The 19719-nt window shown below is 40.6% G+C and overlaps 1 protein-coding gene across 1 annotated transcript in view; it reads left to right on the forward strand.

Moving 5' to 3' along the window:
- Window positions 1-16735, forward strand: part of MAP3K21 (mitogen-activated protein kinase kinase kinase 21) — a gene marked incomplete at both ends in the record, with an annotated part of 62934 nt that extends 46199 nt beyond the window's left edge. The window contains 4 exons of the mRNA XM_084253567.1: window positions 2055-2205; window positions 4522-4619; window positions 7538-8314; window positions 16332-16735. Of these exons, the coding sequence (XP_084109693.1) occupies window positions 2055-2205; window positions 4522-4619; window positions 7538-8314; window positions 16332-16735 (1430 nt within the window). The remainder of the gene's footprint in view (window positions 1-2054; window positions 2206-4521; window positions 4620-7537; window positions 8315-16331) is intronic.
- Window positions 16736-19719: the final 2984 nt, after the last annotated feature.

A 19719-nucleotide genomic window follows, 5' to 3' on the forward strand; every position in this document is an offset into this window, starting at 1 on the left:
AGAATTTCAGGTTTCAGGGTGTGTCTTAGGGTTGATGTCTTCAAGTGAGTACAAACACACACCTTTTTCCTATTACTGAATAGAATCAAATGATAGAAAAGGCAATTACAGAGACTCCTGTTATTATAGGGACTTGCTGTCATTGTATGTCCTTGGCATGTTTCCCAATAAAAAGTATCATAATGAAGAGGGAAGTTAGAAGCACTTGTTTTTCCAAGGAGATGGTTGATAGTCCTCCCCCATTCCACCCTACTTACTGATGTCCATAGCAAGGAAAAAAAAAACCAGAAATCTCTGGTAACTAGAGTGGTGATAACAGGTTGATAATGAGTAAAGAGAGGGAGACGTATAGTAAAGTATGACCCCCACCAAGGCACAGACCTTTGTAACCCAGCCCCAGCGCCATTGTAACAACAGTTCACATCCACCAAACACCCACTTCCAAGTTGTATTTATGTGCTAACCCATTTCATTCTCAAAGCAGCCTTCTCAAGTAGATACTGTTATGGTCCCTCAAAAAGGCAAAGAGAGGTTATCAATCTTGACCTAACTCAGTAGCTATGAATCAGTGGTGAAGCATGTGGATTCTTCACCATGTCCGTTCCAGCTTCTTCGTTCAGTAAAAGGTATTGGGGGACATGGGAAACAATATGGAGGGTCCTCACAAAATTAAAATTAGAAATAGAACTGCTGTATGATCCAGCTGTTCCACTTCTGAGAATATAGACAAGCAAATAGCCAAGCACTAACATGGAAAGATACCTGTACTACTATATTCAGTGTAGCATTATTTGTAATACCCAAGATACGGAAACAATCCAAGTGTCCACTGATCAATGAAAGGATAAAGAAGTTGTGGTCTGATACACACACACATTGGAATATTATTTGGTCACAAAAAAGAGGAAACCCTGTCATTTGCAACAACATGGAAGGACTGTAGGCATTATGCTAAGTGAAGTAAACCAAACAAAAGTAATCTGTGATCTCACTACTATGTGGAACCTGATTTAAAAACAATCAAAGAAATGCATAGAAAAAGAGATCAGGTTTGTGGTTACTAGTGTCAGGGGAAGGTGAATTGAAGGAAGGTGGTTAAAAGGTAGAAACTTGTGGTAATACCGATGGTCTCACTTGGAGCAGGAATGTAGAGGATCCAAATAAGGGATCAGGAAAAAAAAAACTAATTATAATAAAGTAAAAATCAAAATCAAGAGGCAACTATAAACCAGGTGGGGAGAAGGGAGTAGGATCAAAACAAGGGTGGCAGGAATTTTACGGGGACTATAACCAAGATGAAAATGCATACACTGTACAAAAATGAAAAATGATGTAAAAAATATATAAAATAATTAAAAATAAATAAATTAAAAAAAATAAACTTCCAGTTATAAGGTCAATATGTAATGTCCAACATGCTGTCTTAACACTGCTGGATGATATATATGTAAGTTGTTGAGGGTAAATCCTGAGATTTCTTATCATAAGAAAAAAGAATTTCTTTTTCTGATTTTTCTTTTTATTGTGGATATGAGGTAATGGATGCTAACTGATCTTATTGTAATAATCATTTCATAATATATGGAAATCAAACCATTATGCTTTACATTTTAAACCTATACAGTGGTATATGGCAATTATATTAATAAAACTGGAAACAAAAACTTACTATAAAATACAACTTGATAAGAATATGGATAAAGTTTATTAAGATGTATTAAAAGCCACAGTGTTGGATTAAATATTGAAACAGATTACCTTGAAAAAAATTAGGGTGCTGTTTAAGTTAAATACTCAATTTCACTCTTTTTTTGCCCCAAATAAAACAGGTAAATAAATAAGCAGATCTTTGCTGTGAATTTCCTCAAATTTTTATCTCCTCTTTTAATTTAGTGCACGTTTCTTGTGATTTTCATGACTAAGGAAAGAAGTTTGCCATGCATAGAATGAAAAAAAACATTTTTCACTACATGTCTTATGGCGTTTCACAACAGACTTGATTCATTTAACTTAAATATTTTTCCACTGGTTGATTAGTATTGTTCTTTGTTTAGTGACTTCAGATGAAAGCAATAAAACTTGGGGAAGGAACATGGTCTGTCGACAAGAAGAATTTGAAGATGTGAAAAGGAATTTCAAGAAAAAAGGTTGTACTTGGGGACCAAATTCAATTCAAATGAAAGAGAGAGCTGACTGCAAAGAAAGGTGCGTGTTTGGCGCCCATTGGGATTCTAGTGTGCTCTGTGGCAGGGTGCAGCGGTGCCTGTATAAACATGGCATTGCCAGTCTTTCAAAAAGCAGTTAGAGGGTCCTCCTTGGTGATGCAGAGGTTTAAGACAGCACTATCAAGCTTCACCAGTGTAAGGGCAGGAATGGACACAGAGCAGGTTTTCTGATCCCATGCAGACTGGGTAAAGGAGGAATTAGAGTCCTTAGTGGGTTTTTGCAGGTCTTTTATTGGGATTCACCAGGCATATGACAGGCAGGGGTGCTGGGGGGCCGGGAGGCTGGCAGTCCTCCCAGCCCCCAGCAAATCTTCACTCTATCTGGGCTCTCTGGCGTTCTCTGCTTCTTTCTATGGCTCTGCTTCTCTCTCAGCTTCTCTTTCGGCTTCTACTGGTGTCCCCATGACGCCGCCCTTAAAAGCACAGTCTTAGCGCAGGTGTACCCACTTCAGGTACCCGCCATCAGGCATGCATTCAGGATCACGGGGTTCCCTCATCTATCCTGATGGCGGGAGGGCAGAAAAGCCTGATACCTTTTACCTTACCCTATAGTCCACCCCCTCAGTGTTTTCTGCCATATAATCCACACATACACAACTTTGTTTCTTAGCAAACACAAACAATGCAGCCATGGCCCACAAAAGCAAATACATCACAATATAACAAAATACAACAGAACACAAATAAGTCCAGGCAGGGCCCCAACCTAGTGCAAAAGACAATTATTGGTACCAGCAGATGAGCCACCAAATCTGCTGCCGAAGGCACTGCTCATACGAGGGAGGGGAACCATTCACGGCATCTACTATAACACACCAGGAGCCGTCGGGCTTCCTGGCCTTCTCTGGCTGTAGTCTCAGCTATAAGCCACACACAGCATCCACCCCCAGGATGCACGAGCTCCAGGATTGGCGATTCTATTCTGTTGGGGGTAATTGCCAACCCTCAGGGTTTCTGTCAGCAGTCGCTTCAACACTCGGCCTTCATTGCCACCAATGCGACTCGCAGACCCCTGCACTCAGGCCAACCCACTGCACAAGCACATGGGTTGGGGATCCAAACTCTACATGCGGCTTGTGCTCTACTCCAAGCCACGTTCCCCACCCGTCCCTCAAGGACGGGTTCTTCAGCTCCTCACCCTCACTCAAGAATGAGCAGGGCATCACCCACAGGTGATTTTACGAGACTCACAGGTCTTCAGCATACTCAGGCTGCTTAACATCCACTCAGGGCTTCTCAACTTAGCATCAGCACCAGCTTTTGCCTTCTCAGTTGGTTTTTCTCCTCCGCCTGGATGCTGGGCATGCACAGGCTGCTTTTGGCCATCAAGGCCCACTGGCCACCCCCAGACTCCCATCTCCTGGGGTTTACAAACAAAACTGTTCCACCCCCAGGGTCCCAAAACATACCAACCTGCAAGGTCCTCCGCCTTCTGGCAGGATTGTCAGTCCAAGTTCATCAGCCCATGTCCATCAGTCGAAGTCCATCGGCCTCTCCCTGCATCAGCACTGGCGAGCTCTGAATCGTGGTCCTCTCCTCCCCGATGATTCTGCTGCCTCAGGGGTCGTTGGCTGGTCCTTCCAGGTGTCATTGGCTGGTTCTTTTAGGTGTCTCCTTCGGCGAGGTCTTATCCCGTAGATCCTGGACATTGTCCATCTCCTGGGTCGCCATGATGCCTCCGGCGTCGTCACAGGCAGTCTTTTACTCCTTAGTCCCTCCAGGTCTTCGGAGGGCTCCATATCCGTCTGCATGGATCATCTTGCCGACTTATGCCAATTGTAGGGGTCAGGACTGACCACTGAGCACAACCAGCCACTGCAGCACAAGTTCGATCCTGCTGGCCAGGGAGCAACACATATAGTGCAGCAGACCTTTCCTGTTTCACCCGCTGCTCCTCTCAGCAGTGTATTTCAGTAGATCTGCCTGTTCTGCTCCCCACTCTCTGGTGAATCTTCTCACCCTGCCCCTTCCCCCGTACCTCTGGCTTATACCCCAGTTCTTATATGCATAAATAAATAAATATTTTTTAAAAGCAAAATAATACAGAGCTATCTGAATATTAATTTAACTTGTGAGTTTATCATACTAAGTTAATTATTAGTCAAGTGGTTTTAAAAAATTATCTGATTTTCTGTTTCATGTTAAGGTTTTATTTGTACTTGTTGACTTCTCAGAACACAAGTACAGATGTGTTCTGTCTTACTGCCTTGGGAATGTTGGTGTTGTGCACCCACCAAAACTTAGTTTGTGTGTTGTATGTTTTTATTTTATCAAAATAAACATCTTTCTCTTGTAGAATAAGACCTCTCTCAGATGGCAACAGTCCTTGGTCAACTCTCTTCATAAAAAATCAGAAAGCCATGCCATTGGCTTCATTATTTGTGGACCAACCAGGTAAATGTGCTTCAGGAAATAGAATTTGTTTGAATTAGACTTAGCACCTGAGTGTTTCACAAGCTTTGCGTAAGTAGTTTCACATGGTTATTCAAATAGCATAGGGAAGGTTAGCAGATAACATAGCATTGCTTATACATTTAGTTAAGTTCTAAAGTTATTATCTGTCCTAAAAGCTGTATGGTAGAAAGCCACTAGTTACTTTATTGATTGGAAATTTGTAACTACTGTTGTTTACCAAAAAATTTAGTGTCAAAAATCATTATATAGAATTTATTTAACATAAGAAATAGTAAGTTGAAAATATAGACACCCTGAAATTCTGCTGATATTAAGGGGAGTTCTCCTGCTATACCCCCATTTCTTGAGATGATGAAATCATGCCAGTAAGTTAGCTGTGAAAAACTACTCAGACAGTATAATATTGGGAATCACTGTTTAAGTGATCCTGTTTAGGTATTCATAGAAGGTGAAAAGGATATGGAAATTCTTGAAAAACTTCAAATATTGTTATCACCAGAGAAAATGGGTCTTTATAGTATTTGACAATTTAAGAAAATGCTTTGATACTGTGGCCAAATTTAGCAAAATGTGGTATAAAGTTTTTGAATTTATTTTCAGTGCAATCTGATAATAAATTTTATAAGCACCTTACCACTCACTACCCATATTTAATTTTCTTCTGTATCATGAGAATGTGGTTTCCGTAGAAATACACTTGAATTTACACAGGACAGGTGCTTTGTAGTTCTTGCATAAGTGCTTTGTGTGGTTAGATTCACTCTCATGCTCTGACTCTTGCTTGTAAAGGCAAAAGATTCTCTTATATACTGTGATCTATTATCATAGTTTGGGGACTAATGAAGAACAATTAGAAGTAATAAGGCTGCTGTCCTGATAGTATATTTTTCATTATTTATCACTGTCCAGGGTTATTCAAAGAAGTCTTCCTGCCTTTTCTCCCCTTAATTCTTTTATCCTTTCTTCTATTCTTTTATTCTTTCTAATTCTTTTATTCTTTCTTTAAATATTTGATCTTATTAATAACTCCTTCAAAAGACAGTGGAAATAAAAGGAAATATTTGGCTGACTCTATGTCCATTAAGTTACCACTAAATTCACCATTAACCAAAGGGTTAATGGGCAACAGGTGTCATCTGTCTGTGCTGGGCTACTGGTTTCCCTCCTTGTACCCCCTCGTAATGTCCACTGTGACCTGATTCCTCTAAGGCATTTATGGCCCAACTCAAAAATTCCTGAAAGCTTTCCCCTAAGCCAGAGTAGTATCCCACCACATCCCTCTATCACATTTTTGTTAATTTTTAACTCTTATTTGAAATGCTCATTTGTCTACCTGGACACCCATTTGTAGTGTATGTATTCTGTCACCCCCAAACTGGAATGTCAGCCCCGTGAAGGCAAGGATTTCATCTGCTTTGCCCAGCGCTCTGCTCCAATGCCTGGAATATGTCAAATATTCAATATGTATTGAATGAGTGAATCCTAAAAGGACTGTTTGCTATTATGTTAATAATAATTATATTTATGTTTGCTTGGGGCTACACATGCATGTCATTGCTCAGGAAGAGCACTGGGAAAGACTGTGGCTGGTCAGTGTGAGTCTGTGGTGACTGCAGGGAGAAGATGTGTGTTGTGCTGCTCAGTGAGAGTGCATATACCTCATGTTAGGAACAGCTCACATTAGGAATTAGCAGACTGAAATCTGTAGATTTTTTTTAAATGATGGATTGGTAATGATTGCTACTTTGATACTTGTTATGTAGACTGTGCTTACTTGATGCAGGCATTACTCAGGGAAGCCCCCCAGAAGATAAAATAGAAAAAACATATGGTCAGAAGCTTGCTGATAGCAGACGTGCACACAGCCGACTGATCTTAAAGGAGTAAAAGAAACAGAGAGGCTTCCGAGGCCTCAGAGGAAGTCAGGCTTGTACATGGGGAAGTAGGCATTAGTGAGCTGGGCAGGGCAAGGTGGTTTTCTGAGAGAGCCTTCTGAGGGACAGGTGAGCTGGGGTATGCAGTGTTAGAGTGGAAATAGGAAGAGGCATGAGAAGAGGGGAGTATGCTGAGCACTGGCTTGTTTGGAGAAGAGCTGGCATATCTAGATTATAGAGTATGTTGGAGATGTAGTGGGACGGCAGAATCACCCACCACTCCATTGCCTGTTGCCTAGAACACCATGTGGAGGAGTTTGTTGTTTCCATCATTCACTGGCAAGCTCCTCAGTGCTCCCACTACAGCTTCCTCTTCAGCTCCTAAGTGTGTAGCTTTTTGGGACTCTAACCTTTTTTGGAGAATCTTCCTCCATGACAGGGGCTCTCAAACTTTGGTAAGGGCCTGCTGAGACAAACTGAGGACTCCACCCCTAGAATTTCTAGTTCCGTAGTCTGAGTGGGCCAAGAATCCTCGATTCTAGTTTCCAGATATGCAGGTGCTGCTGGTGCAGGCTGCACACTGAGAAGCTGCTGGTCTGGGCCTGACAGTCCATTTACCTGGTGAGTCCTCGAGGTGGCCTGGCCCTTCATCCAGGAGAGGAGTAGTGCACATCTGGCCTGACGTGTGCCTAGAGCCTGTATATGTGCATGTGCATGTTTGTATCTTCATGACTTTATTTCTATAGTAATTTCTGTCTTCCTTGCCAGTGAAGAGCCGATTTCTCCATGATAGGGAACAGCCATAATACACTTGCTGGTTTCTGTGCAGGGAACCTTGCGTAGCTAGCAGCCTCCTCACTCTCCTTCCTTGGCTCCTCCCAGACGAACCATTTGTTGAGCTGTAAAGAAGGCAGTATATTTCATTTGGATTATGTATTTACTAGGTTTCAGCGGTTGTTTTACAGTAGGATGTAAATGATTCTGAAATGTTAGTACCATGTGTCTGTTTCAACCTTTATTTAGGTGCTTGTGAAGAGCCAAAACTTGCCCCTGATGGATTAGAACACAGAAAACCAAAGCAAATAAAATTGCCCGGTCAAGCCTACGTTGATCTACCTCTTTGGAAAGATGGCCAGAGAGAGAATCTTGGGGAACCTGAAAGCTGGGAGGAGGGGACCCCTGTGAGTCCTGCTGCTGGCACTCCTCAGGTGACCCCTACAAATAGTCTGAGTAGACCCCCCCAGAGAAAAAAAATGGAGTCTGCTTTGTACGGTTGCACCATGCTGCTGGCGTCAGTGGCGTTGGGCCTGGATATCAGAGAACTGAGCAGAGCACAGGCCCCTGAGGAACTGTTGCCCCGGGAAGAAAAGAAGAAACGTGAGGGGATCTTCCAGAGGGCTCCCAAGTCCCGTAGCAGCACCACTGCCCCTAGGAGGGCATCTGCTAGTGAAGGGGGCAGCAGCCCAGCTTCCCTCCCTCCCTCAAGTGCTGTGAGCCTTCTCTCCATGCCTTCTCTCTCCACAAAGTGCTTGCTACAGACTGATGGTGACGATTCATTTGAGGGCAGCACACACATCATTTATGACCCCAAGACGCCTGCTCCAGGTTTTTGCCCTGCTGTCAGAGGACATAATCAAGAGCCAACCTCTGTGCCAAGACTGGACACTGATCTTAGTGTGTGGAAAAACCCATCTGCGCCCTTCATAGAGCAGACACACGTGCCTTATTATGTCCCTTCTAAAGAAAGAACAGCATGTCACAGACGGACCAGGTCTGATGGAAATGCCTTCTGGACCCCAAGTAGGTTGTTTTAGTTGGGGGGAAGTACCAAATCTCAACAATTGTTGAGATTTGCCTGTCAAATTGTATAGCTATCTGATTTTATCTTGTCCAATGGATTACATTTGCAATTTATTTGCACTTTTCACATAATCTCTGAATTTTGCCCTATTTTATTTGACTTTATCACTTAGATTCTGTGGTAAAGTATAATTAAATTTCAATGATGTAAATATATTATAGCAGAAAGAGCATGTAGAGACTCAAAAATCATGTGTTGGAGAAGACAGGTCACTCGCCCAAATCTGAACCAGTAACTGACGGGAGAGCTGGAACTAACCTCACCTTCCCACATGCCTTGTCATCTCTATTACCCCCTTCACTACTCAGTTTATGCTGAGACTGTGGTTAGCAGGTGTAAAACTCAAATGGCATGCGAGGTTCTGAGTGCTCAGGGGGTACACATTGTGATCTCTTTGGTAGGTGAAGGTAACTGCAATCACCTCGTGTGCCTCTCCTGAGTATTAAGTGAGGTCATGTATATAAAACGTGCCTTTTAAGTTGTGAAATGCTAAAGCTATATTAAAGCTAAAAACTGCTGTCATTTTCCTTATCTTTCCCTCTGCCTCTTTATGATACCTAGACATGACTTTTTTCAGATTATTGTTCATTATCGCTAGATAATTTGGGTTATTATTCTGTTGTAATGCATTAGAACATAAGTAATTTGTAATTGCACAAGGAGAAATCTTAGTACAGTAGTCTTATAAGAAACTGTTCTTTTTCTCTTAATTATAAGTCAGTAATTATTTGCTAGCGTGGTAAAAAGAGAAGGGGGAACGTAAAAAGTAACTGCTTTCTTATTTACAGTAATTTTTTTTCAAACTGTAACTTGAAAGTGAAGCTTAATCATATTAACTATTATTTTTTAAAGTCTTAATTTTATTTGAGGCTGATCCATTTTGAAGTCTCCCTGTTTGTCACCAGTTGCAACTATGCCCTTTGGTGCTGATTCACTGTCTACAGATATATTTTCCACAGGTGGACGCATCTTTCCAATCATGCTGTGCTTTTTCATTAAAAAAAAAAAAAAACCCTAACAGTTCAAAAAGGCCTGCATTTTGATTTTTTTTTTTTTTTTTTTTTTTTTTTGGGAAGCATGTTAAGGGTTTTTATTTATTTATTTTTTTTTTTTATAAATTTTATTGTTATATTCCCCATACAATTGCAGCCCCCCATTCTGACCCCAATCCCTCCCCTCCTGCCCCCGCCCCCCTAAAAGTGTCTCTGGTTCATAGTTTTTTGTTGATTTTGATTTTCACTTTCTTATAGTTATTCATTTTCCTGGTCCCTTATTTAAGTTTTCTAGATTCCTGCTATGAGTGAGACCATCCGGTATTTTTCTTTTTCTTTTTGGCTTATTTCGCTGAGCATGATCCCTTCCAGCGCCATCCATGTTGCAGCAAATTGCATGTGTTTATCTTTTTTGAATGCTGAGTAATATTCCATGGTATATATGTACCACATCTTCTTGATCCAGTCATCTATTTTTGGGCATTTGGGTTGTTTCCAAAGCTTAGCTATTGTAAACAGTGCTGCTATAAACATGGGGGTGCAGGTGTTCTTTGGAATTGATGTTTCTGTGTCCTTTGGGTAAATACCTAGGAGTGGAATTGCTGGGTCATATGGAAGCTCTATGTTTAGTAGGTCCAGAAATCTCCACACAGCTTTCCACAGTGGTTGGACCAGTTTGCACTCCCACCAACAGTGCAGAAGAGTTCCTTTTTCTCCACACCCTCGCCAACATTTGTTGTTGCTAGTTTTTTTAATATGTGCCATTCTCACTGGTGTAAGATGGTATCTCATGGTAGTTTTGATTTGCATTTCCCTGATGACAAGTGATGTTGAACATTTTTTCATATGCCTGTTGGCCATTTGCATTTCCTCTTCAGAGAAGTTTCTTTTAAGCTCTTCTGCCCATTTTTTGACTGGATTATTTTCTTTGTTGTTGTTGAGTCTCATCACTCTTTGCAGATTTTTGTGATCAGTCCTTTATCATTAGTGTTGGGTGCAAAAATGTTCTCCCAGTTGGTGGGGTTTCTCTTTGTTTTTGTTATTGTCTCTTTTGCTGTGCAAAAGCTCTTTAATTTGATATAGTCCCAGCTGTTTATCTTTGCCTTCACTATCACTGCTTTGGGTGATGTGTCTGTAAAGATGTCTTTGATGTGCAAATCACGTAGTGTTTCGCCTATATTTCCTTCTATATATTTTATGGTTTCAGGTCTTATGTCTAGTTCTTTAATCCATTTTGAGTTGATTTTTGTGTATGGTGTGAGGTGGTGGTCAAGCTTCATTCTTTTGCATGTAGCGACCCAGTTTTCCCAGCACCATTTATTGAACAAACTTTCTTTGCTCCAATGCATAGTCTTTGCTCCTTTGTCAAAGATTAGTTGACCATAAATCTGTGGGTTTATTTCTGGATTTTCTATTCGATTCCATTGGTCTGTATGTCTGTTCTTGTTCCAATACCATGCAGTTTTGATGATTATGGCTTTGTAGTATAGTTTGAAGTCTGGGAGTCTGATGCCTCCATTCCCTTCTTTTTTTTTCAGGAGAGCTTTGGCTATTCGGGGTTTTTTGTGATTCCATATGAATTTCATCAATAATTGTTCTATTTCTTTGAAGAATGACATTGAAATTTTGATTGGAATAGCATTGAATCTGTATATTGCTTTTGGAAGGATGGCCATTTTAATAATGTTTATTCTTCCAATCCATGAGCAGGGGATGTCTCTCCATTTCTTTGTGTCTTCTTCTATTTCTTTTAACAGTGTTTTATAGTTTTCTTTGTATAGGTCCTTTACCTCTTTTGTTAGATTTATTCCCAAATATTTGATTTTTTTTGTTTCAATAACAAAAGGGATGGTCTTTTTGATTTCTTCTTCTTCAGATTTATTGTTTGTGTATAGGAAGGCTACTGACTTTTGCGTGTTGATTTTGTATCCTGCCACTTTACTGAACTGATTGATGAGTTGAATTAGCTTTTCTGTGGAGTTTTTGGGGTTCTCTATGTATAATATCATATCGTCTGCAAATAGTGATAGTTTGACTTCTTCTTTTCCTATTTGGATTCCTTGGATGTCTTTCTCTTGTCTTATTGCCCTGGCTAGGACTTCCAGTATTATATTGAAAAGCAATGGTGAGAGTGGACATCCTTGTCTTGTTCCAGATCTTAATGGAATTGCTTTCAGCTTTTCACCATTGAGAATGATACTGGCTGTTGGCTTGTCATAGATGGCCTTTATGATGTTGAGGTATGTTCCTTGTATCCCAAGAATTTCAAGGGCTTTTATCATGAATGGGTGTTGCACTTTGTCGAAAGCTTTCTCAGCATCTATTGATATTATCATATGGTTTTTATATTTCTTTTTGTTGATGTGTTGGATAACGTTGATTGATTTTCGGATGTTAAACCATCCTTGTGCCCCTGGAATGAATCCAACTTGGTCGTGGTGAATTATCTTATGGATACATTGTTGGATTCTGATAGCTAAAATTTTATTGAGGATTTTTGCATCAGTGTTCATTAGGGAGATTGGCCTGTAGTTTTCCTTTTTTGTGTTGTCCTTGTTCGGTTTTGGTATTAGTGTAATGTTGGCTTCATAGAACGTGTTTGGTATTGTCCCTTCCTTCTCAATTTTTTGGAAGAGTTTGTGAAGGATAGGCACTAATTCGTCTCTGAATGTTTGGTAGAATTCATTTGTAAATCCATCAGGTCCTGGGCTTTTGTTTTTGGGGAGGTTTTTGATTACCATTTCAATTTCGCTAATTGTAATTGGTCTGTTTAGGTGTTCTATTTCTTCTTTATCTAGCTTTGGGTGATTGTAGAGCTGTAGGAATTTGTCCATCTCCTCTAGATTGTTAAACTTGTTTCCATATAACTGTTCATAGTAGTTACTGATTATTCTTTTGATTTCTGCTGTGTCCGTTGTGATTTCTCCTCTTTCATTGATGATCCTGTTTATTTGTGCTTTCTCCCTTTTTTCCTTTGTGAGCCTGGCTAGGGGTTTGTCTATTTTATTGATTTTTTCAAAGAACCAGCTCTTGGTTTCATTGATCTTTTGGATTGTTTTTTTAGTTTCAATTTCATTTATTTCTGCTTTGGTTTTTATTATTTCTTTTCTTCTACTGGTTTTGGGGTTTTTTTGTTGTTCTTTTTCTAGATCTTTGAGCTTCGAGATTAGGTTGTTTCTTTGCGTTCTTTCTTGTTTCTTGATGTGAGCTTCTATTGCTATATATTTTCCTCTTATTACTGCTTTTGCTGTATCCCATACATTTAGGATATTGGTGTCCTCCTTGTCGTTCAATTCAAAAAATTTTTTAATTTCTTCTTTGATCTCCTCATTAGTCCAATGGTCTTCCAGTAGTGTGGTTTTTAATCTCCATGAGGTAGGAAAGTTCCTTGCCTTCTTTTTATGGTTTATTTCTAGTTTGATGCCTTCATGGTCAGAAAAGATGGTTGATATGATTTCAATCTTGGTGTATCTGTTGATGTTTGTCTTGTGCCCCAGTATGTGATCGATCCTGGAGAATGATCCGTGTGCGCTTGAGAAAAATGTGTACTCCGTTTTTTTGGGATTTAGTGTTCTATAGATGTCTGTTAAGCCCAATTGCTCTAGGTCTTTATTTAGAGCTTTGGTTTCTTTACTTATTTTTTGTCTTGTTGATCTATCCATTGTTGATAGTGGTGTGTTGAAGTCTCCCACTACGTATGTGTTTTCTCTGATGTCTGTTTTCAGAGAGGACAACAGTTGTCTGATATATTTTGGTGCTCCTTCGTTTGGTGAGTATATGTTAATGAGTGTTATTTCTTCTTGAAGTATTGTCCCCTTGATCATAATGTAGTGACCATTGGGGTCTCTTTTTATCTTTTTGAGTTTGAAATCTGTTTTATCTGATATAAGTATAGCTGTTCCTGCTTTCTTTTTTGGTCCATTTGCTTGTAGGATTGTTTTCCATCCTTTAACTTTGAGCCTATTTTTATCTTTTGTAGCTAAATGTGTTTCCTAGAGACAGCAAAAGGTTGGGTTTTGTTTCTTAATCCAGGCTGCAACTCTGTGTCTTTTTATTGAAGAGTTTAGTCCATTTACATTTAGAGTTAATATTGATATGTTAACATCTGTATTTGCCATTGTGTTTGTCTTTCCTTTGATTTTATTTATTTATTCTTTTAATAACTTTTTTTTTTTTTTTGGCCTTCTTTCATTGTTATTCGTCGCTCTGAGGTTCTGGCTTTAGGACTCCTTGTAGTATTTTTTGGAGTGGGGGTTTAGTTGCAATGAAATTCCGGAATTTCTGTTTGTCTGGGAAGGTCCATATTCTTTCTTCAAAGAGGAAGGAGAGCTTTGCGGGATAGAGTATTCTTGGTTGGCATCTGTTTTCTTGGAGTCTGTTGACTATGTCCCTCCACTCTCTTCTTGCCCGTAGTGTTTCTTCGGAGAAGTCTGATGTCAGCCTGATTGGTTTTCCTTTGAATGTTATCTGTTTCTTCCCTCTTGCCAGCTTCATTATTTTTTCCTTGTCCTGGATTCTTGGGAGCTTTACTATTATGTGTCTTGCTGTATTTTTCCTTTCGTCGTGGAAGTTTGGTGTTCTTCTTGCTTCTTGTATATCAATTTTCAGCTCCTTCTTCACATTTGGGAAGTTCTCTTCAATTATCTCTTTGAATATTTTCTCTGTTCCTACATCTCTCTCCTCTCCTTCTGGTATTCCTATAACTCTTATATTTCCTTTCCTCATGGAGTCAGATAGTTCCCGAAGTCTTTCTTCGTTCTTTTTCCTTCGTACTTCTCTTTCCTTTTCTGTTTTGGTTCTTTTTATTTCTGTGTCTTCAAGATTACTTATTCGTTCTTCCATTTCATCTATTCTGCTTTCATTGCTTTTCCCAGAATTCTTTAGTTCTTCCATTAATTCTTTGATCTCCTGCATTTCTTTTACTTCCCTCTTTAGGGACTCAATTTCTTTCTTCTGACCATTGTTTTCCCTCTCTAGGGACTCAATTGCATTCTTCTGATCGTTGATTATTTTTCCCTTATCATTGTTTTCCTTTATGACTTCTGTCAGTTTTTTAATCACGGCAATTTTAAATTCTCTTTCTGGAAGGCTCAGAAATTCTTCCAAGTTATTGTCGTTGCAATCTGGGGGCTGGCTTTCTTTTTGTGGTGTGCTTTTTCTCTGGAGAGTTGCTAGGTTGCGTGTGGTTCTTCTCCTCCCTACTGTCTGTTTTCTAATTTGCCGTATGCGTTGGGACACTGTGTTGTTGGGACTGGCCGGCATCTTGGGTGGGCTTCTCTGTTCCCCTCTGGTTCTTCCAGGAGTCATCTGTCAGTTTCAAGCAGCCTTTACTGGAGAAAGGTCCCTGTTCTAAAATGCCGATGTGGGGACACACTCCCCTGTGCGCCTGGTCTGCCCCGGCGGTGGGTTCCTGCTCCCCTCTGGGCTTGGACTGCAGGCCAGAGGGGGTCTGGCGTAGGCGAACTTCCCCCGCTCACCTCTGGCTCCTGAGGAAGCCTTCTGCAGGTAGTCTTTATTGAAGAAATGTCCCTGTTCTAAAATGGTGATGTGGGACACACTCCCTGCGCTTCTGGTCTCAGGCACACTCTTCTGCGTGCCTGGTCTGCCCCGGCTGTGGGTGCTCGCTCTCCCTGTGGGCTCAGACTACTTGTTCGGAAGGGGCCCGGTGTGGGCTAACTCCCCAGCTGGCCACTAGCTCCTTCAGTAGCCTGTGCTGGGGTCAAGTCGCTAGGTGGCGCCAGAGATTTCTCCTAGAGCCCTTGGGGAGCTGATTTTCCACCCCGTGGGACAGGGAGCAGAGCGGGGATGGTAGGGTACACCTCAACGGCTTTGGGGTGCTGTGTCTGCCTTGTGCCCCACCGTCGTGGGGAACCCACGCCCCTAATTTCGTGCCCGGGTCTCAGTTCCAAAGCCCTCAGTTCCAGGACGCGGGCTGTAGCCCAGATCAGTGGCGCGGGAATGGCGCCTTTTGAATCCCGCTCCCCTGCCTGGGCGCCTTGTTCCTGCTCACTCAGGGAGGGCCTCCGCCCGGGTCTCAGTTCCACAGCCCTCAGTTCCAGGACGCGGGCTGTAGCCCAGATCAGTGGCGCGGGAATGGCGCCTTTTGAATCCCGCTCCCCTGCCTGGGCGCCTTGTTCCTGCTCACTCAGGGAGGGCCTCCGCCCGGGTCTCAGTTCCAAAGCCCTCAGTTCCAGGACGCGGGCTGTAGCCCAGATCAGTGGCGCGGGAATGGCGCCTTTTGAATCCCGCTCCCCTGCCTGGGCACCTTGTTCCTGCTCACTCAGGGAGGGCCTCCGCCGTCTCCCCGCAAGCCTAGGTCGCAGGCGCAGGGCCCTGGGCAGCTGCAATCCGAGCGCCGCTTTCGCGCAAGCTTACTGGGCGGCTGGGGCTGTGTGCTGGTGCTGGTCTCCTCCTGGGGGGCGGGGCTCTCTCTTTAATGGCGCCTGGAGCTCACCTCTGTGGCGGATCCTGCAGGGTTCGTCTCAGCTCCCGTTCACGGGGTGTGGTGGCTGCAATAGTTCCTTTCCACTCACAGTCCCGCTTGCTGCATCCGTTTTTCTTGTTGGGCGTTTTGGTTTGTTGTTTCCCTCGTCTCTGCCGGTCGGAGAGTGCTGCCTCTGTGGGCGGGGGAGGGGAGCAGGGTTCTGCGCTTCCCTCCCTTCTCGTCCTCTTTTATGGCAACTTTCTTCTTCGGGCAGTTTGCTGGAGTCGTCCGTTTATCTTCCGTGTCCCAGTTCTCACTGGGACCTGCCGCTTTTCCTCCCTATTAACTTTTTTTAATGGGAGATCTTACTCGCAGCGTCTCCTCGCCGCCATGTTGCTCCGCCCCTCTGCATTTTGATTTTTTAATTGAAGTCCGCTTTAATGTGATTACCTAGTTTAATTGTCACAGTTGGTATTTTTCTTGACACTCATTGTTTTAGAAACCGCCATCTAATTACATTCTTTTTTTTTCTTCAACCAGCAGGTGCGACTGTTATCTCAGCCACTCAAACCTCTGAGTGGGTTTTGGGGGTGCCCCACTCCTCATTGGGTCCACACAGTAACCTGTGCACTGAGGTCCTACCTGAAAAACAAAGAGCTGTCAGTATCGCGCCTCTACCCCACCCTCGCCGAGCAGACCCTGTGCTGGCTTTTCCACTCAGAATGAAACCTCAGCCCACACAGGCCGACCCAGTGGTGGTGGGGCCTGGACCAACCCCCGCCTGTGCCCCCGGCGCCAAAGAGAGAACTAAACCCCACATGCCCTCCTTGCTGGACACTGACATGGAAGGCCAGAGCAGGGACTGCACCGTGCCCTTGTGCAGGATGAAGAGCAGGATGAACCGCCCATCCATATATGATCTGGAGAAAGAATTTCTGTCTTAAGTGCCTTATATTTTACAAGCTTTTCTTCTTAAGGTGAACAAATGAAAGCAATGTGTCTCCCTTTGAATCTTTTTCATGCTGCTAGGTTTTCAAAAACTGTGGCCTTGTTACTAAATTAGTAGTGAATGTTTGACTTCCTTGAAAAAATGTATATGATTTCTGTTAGTGTCTCTTGTTCTATTCTATTGGACTCTTGCCCAGTATCTTGAACACACAAAGGTAAAACAAGATATGAGCTGCAATGTGAAACTATTGGGTAGCATTGCCTTAAGCACAATTTTAATACTTTGTTCTCATTTGTATCCTGTCTTGTTAGTGCTGAGAAATTGGAATGAGGGCTCTATTTTTGTTTCCTTCCTTCTTTCTGCCCCTTCTTTTATTTTTGTTTTTTATTTGTGAAACCCAAAACCAAGAAGAATATGTGATATTAGTAAGTAAAGGTGTCTATTTAAAAAAAAAATCGATGACTAGAATAAATACAGAGACCTATTTAAACTACCTAAATTCAGCAGTAGTCTTATGCATAAATATGTCCAATTCTCAAATTATGCAGTATTTCTCTCTTTGAGGAAATTTTACTGAATGTAATTTGTAAATGTTTGACTGAATGTAATTTATAAAAGTTTTATCCATTAGAATTCCAATATAGATCTTCGGAAGATAAGCGGTCTCTGATGTGTGGTTATGACTATATCGTACCCTCCTGAGAGGCTCATCTGTAGTTTCTTCATCTTCAGTCACCATTTATTTGGTGTCCAGAAGTGTAAAAGCTTTTCATTTTGTAAAATTTTAAGAATTTTTAAGAATCGTGACACATGTATTATAAATACTTATGACATTTAATTTTATTTTTCTCTATTTAAATGCATAATTATCTGAATAACTCCAAATACAGTTAAAGAGCAACACTGCCAAGAGAAGAAACAGCAGTACTGTGAGAATTGAGGTATTTTGCAGTTATTTCACATTTCATTTAACTGTAAATAAATGTTAAACATCTGCTGAGATAACTGATACGGTGGAAAAGATACATAAGTTATAGATTATTTTCAGATATGAGTTTATAAAATACATCTTTAGATACTAGATCAGGATTTTAACGATTTAAAGATATTTTATGAGTCCCTTATAAATCATGCATGTATGATACAAATAGACTACTGAGTTATTCAGCTACAGAATGGTTATCCAGGAGCTTGGTAAATTTCCCAGGTTTGTTGCTGTTAGAAATATAATATTCCTCTTCTGTCATTAGAATATGGTTGTTCAGATGACAGACAATAGATGTTTAAATTTTCCATGAAAAACTATATGATAAACATTACTTGATATTATTTTAAATTATACATGGGTTAAAGCTCATTGAGTAGTTGAAATATCAGTGATTTAAAATTGAATCATATATGATAAAATATCTATCTACTGGTAGTAGAAAACAAGGAAAATTATATTATTTGGCTACTTTACAACACCTTAGTCTCCAGGCATGTAGCCCCCGAAGATGGTGAAGAGGACATGACAGGGTTCTATTAACATTTTGCCCTAAGGAAACAATCTTGTGTTTCATATTTCTTGCAGCATAATCTCAGGTACTGCTACATTTTTCTGTATTATTGTTCATTCTGTGGTTGGACTTCGCTTTGGGGTAGCTGTTGAATTAGGTAATAAGAGATTTGGTTTCCTCAAAATTTTATCATATTTGACACACTAGTTGTCTGCTTCATATTCAGTAACTTGGGGGCATGTAACTTCCAGCTAAAAGTAAAGGAAGTACATGCCAAAAAAATAATACATGAAAGAATTATAGAAGGTGTGTTCTCAGTTTTGCTTCGACCAAAACAGTGTGTGTGTGTGTGTGTGTGTGTGTGTGTGTGTGTGTGTGTGTGTGGTGTGAGAGGCAGGAAGTGGTGGGTATTTGTCTATCTTGTTCCTTTGTTCCTGCTCTTGTTTAGCTCTATTTTAGATAACTCTACATTATGATGAATTTAGAATGAAGCTGTATTAAAAAGATAATTATGATATATTCATTTTCATATATTACTGCAGATAGTTATTTTTTGCTGAGATCTATTGTACATTTGTGATTTTCTGTTTTGTGTTAGTATACTTAGCCAAATCTGGTTATTTATTTTCATATAGATTTAATAGCACATTGAAAGATAAATTAAGCTGATTACTGTTAGTCAATAATTAAGGTGCTCCCACTGCAGATTTAAGGCTTGGACCTGATATGCTGTATCATGAAGCCTTGTGACTGAAAAAGATGTTTACATATGTTGTCTATTTTTTTAATAAACTTTTTTATAGCTAATCTATTTTCTCAGTGATTTTGATCTACTCAGTGATTGTGATTATAGTTTGTTATGATTTACTCTGTACTCCATAAGGAAAAGTACATTAATAAAGATTATCAATGCTTAATAAGTCAGGTATTAACCTGTTAAATTCATTTGCTAAATGAGTAAATGGATTAAATACTTTTTAAAAAGTATAATGAAATATTTAAAATATTTGCTATACTTTTGCTTTGAAAAGTTGTATTTTATTGCAAGAAGTTTGCAACTTCAGCTTTTCAGAAAGCACATTTTTGCAGCATGTAATTAGTATATAATTCAAATTTTAGTTGATGCTAGAGAAATGTGCTTGATGGGATGTCAGTTATTCACATGTATAAATCAGTAGAATTTTAAAGCCAACCCAGCACCTGGTAATTCTTGTTAAGTGAAAAGCTAGATTGAATTTGAAAAGCAGATCATAGTATCTCATGCGGAGCCATGTATCACCCTACAATATCAGAGTGAGAGAAATTTAACATTCATTGTGTGTCTTCTTAATATTAATAGTCCTCCTAGGTAGCTGTATAAAACTCCTCGTGTAATTCTTTTTATAATATTTGTGAGGTAGGTAATCATACCTCTATTTAATTAGATATGAAATAAACAGCAGTTTGGTAAATTTCCAAAGACCCAGCTTGCATTTAGTCA

This window comes from Talpa europaea (assembly GCF_964194135.1).
Source record: "Talpa europaea genome assembly, chromosome: 14".
NCBI classification, from domain to species: domain Eukaryota; kingdom Metazoa; phylum Chordata; class Mammalia; order Eulipotyphla; family Talpidae; genus Talpa; species Talpa europaea.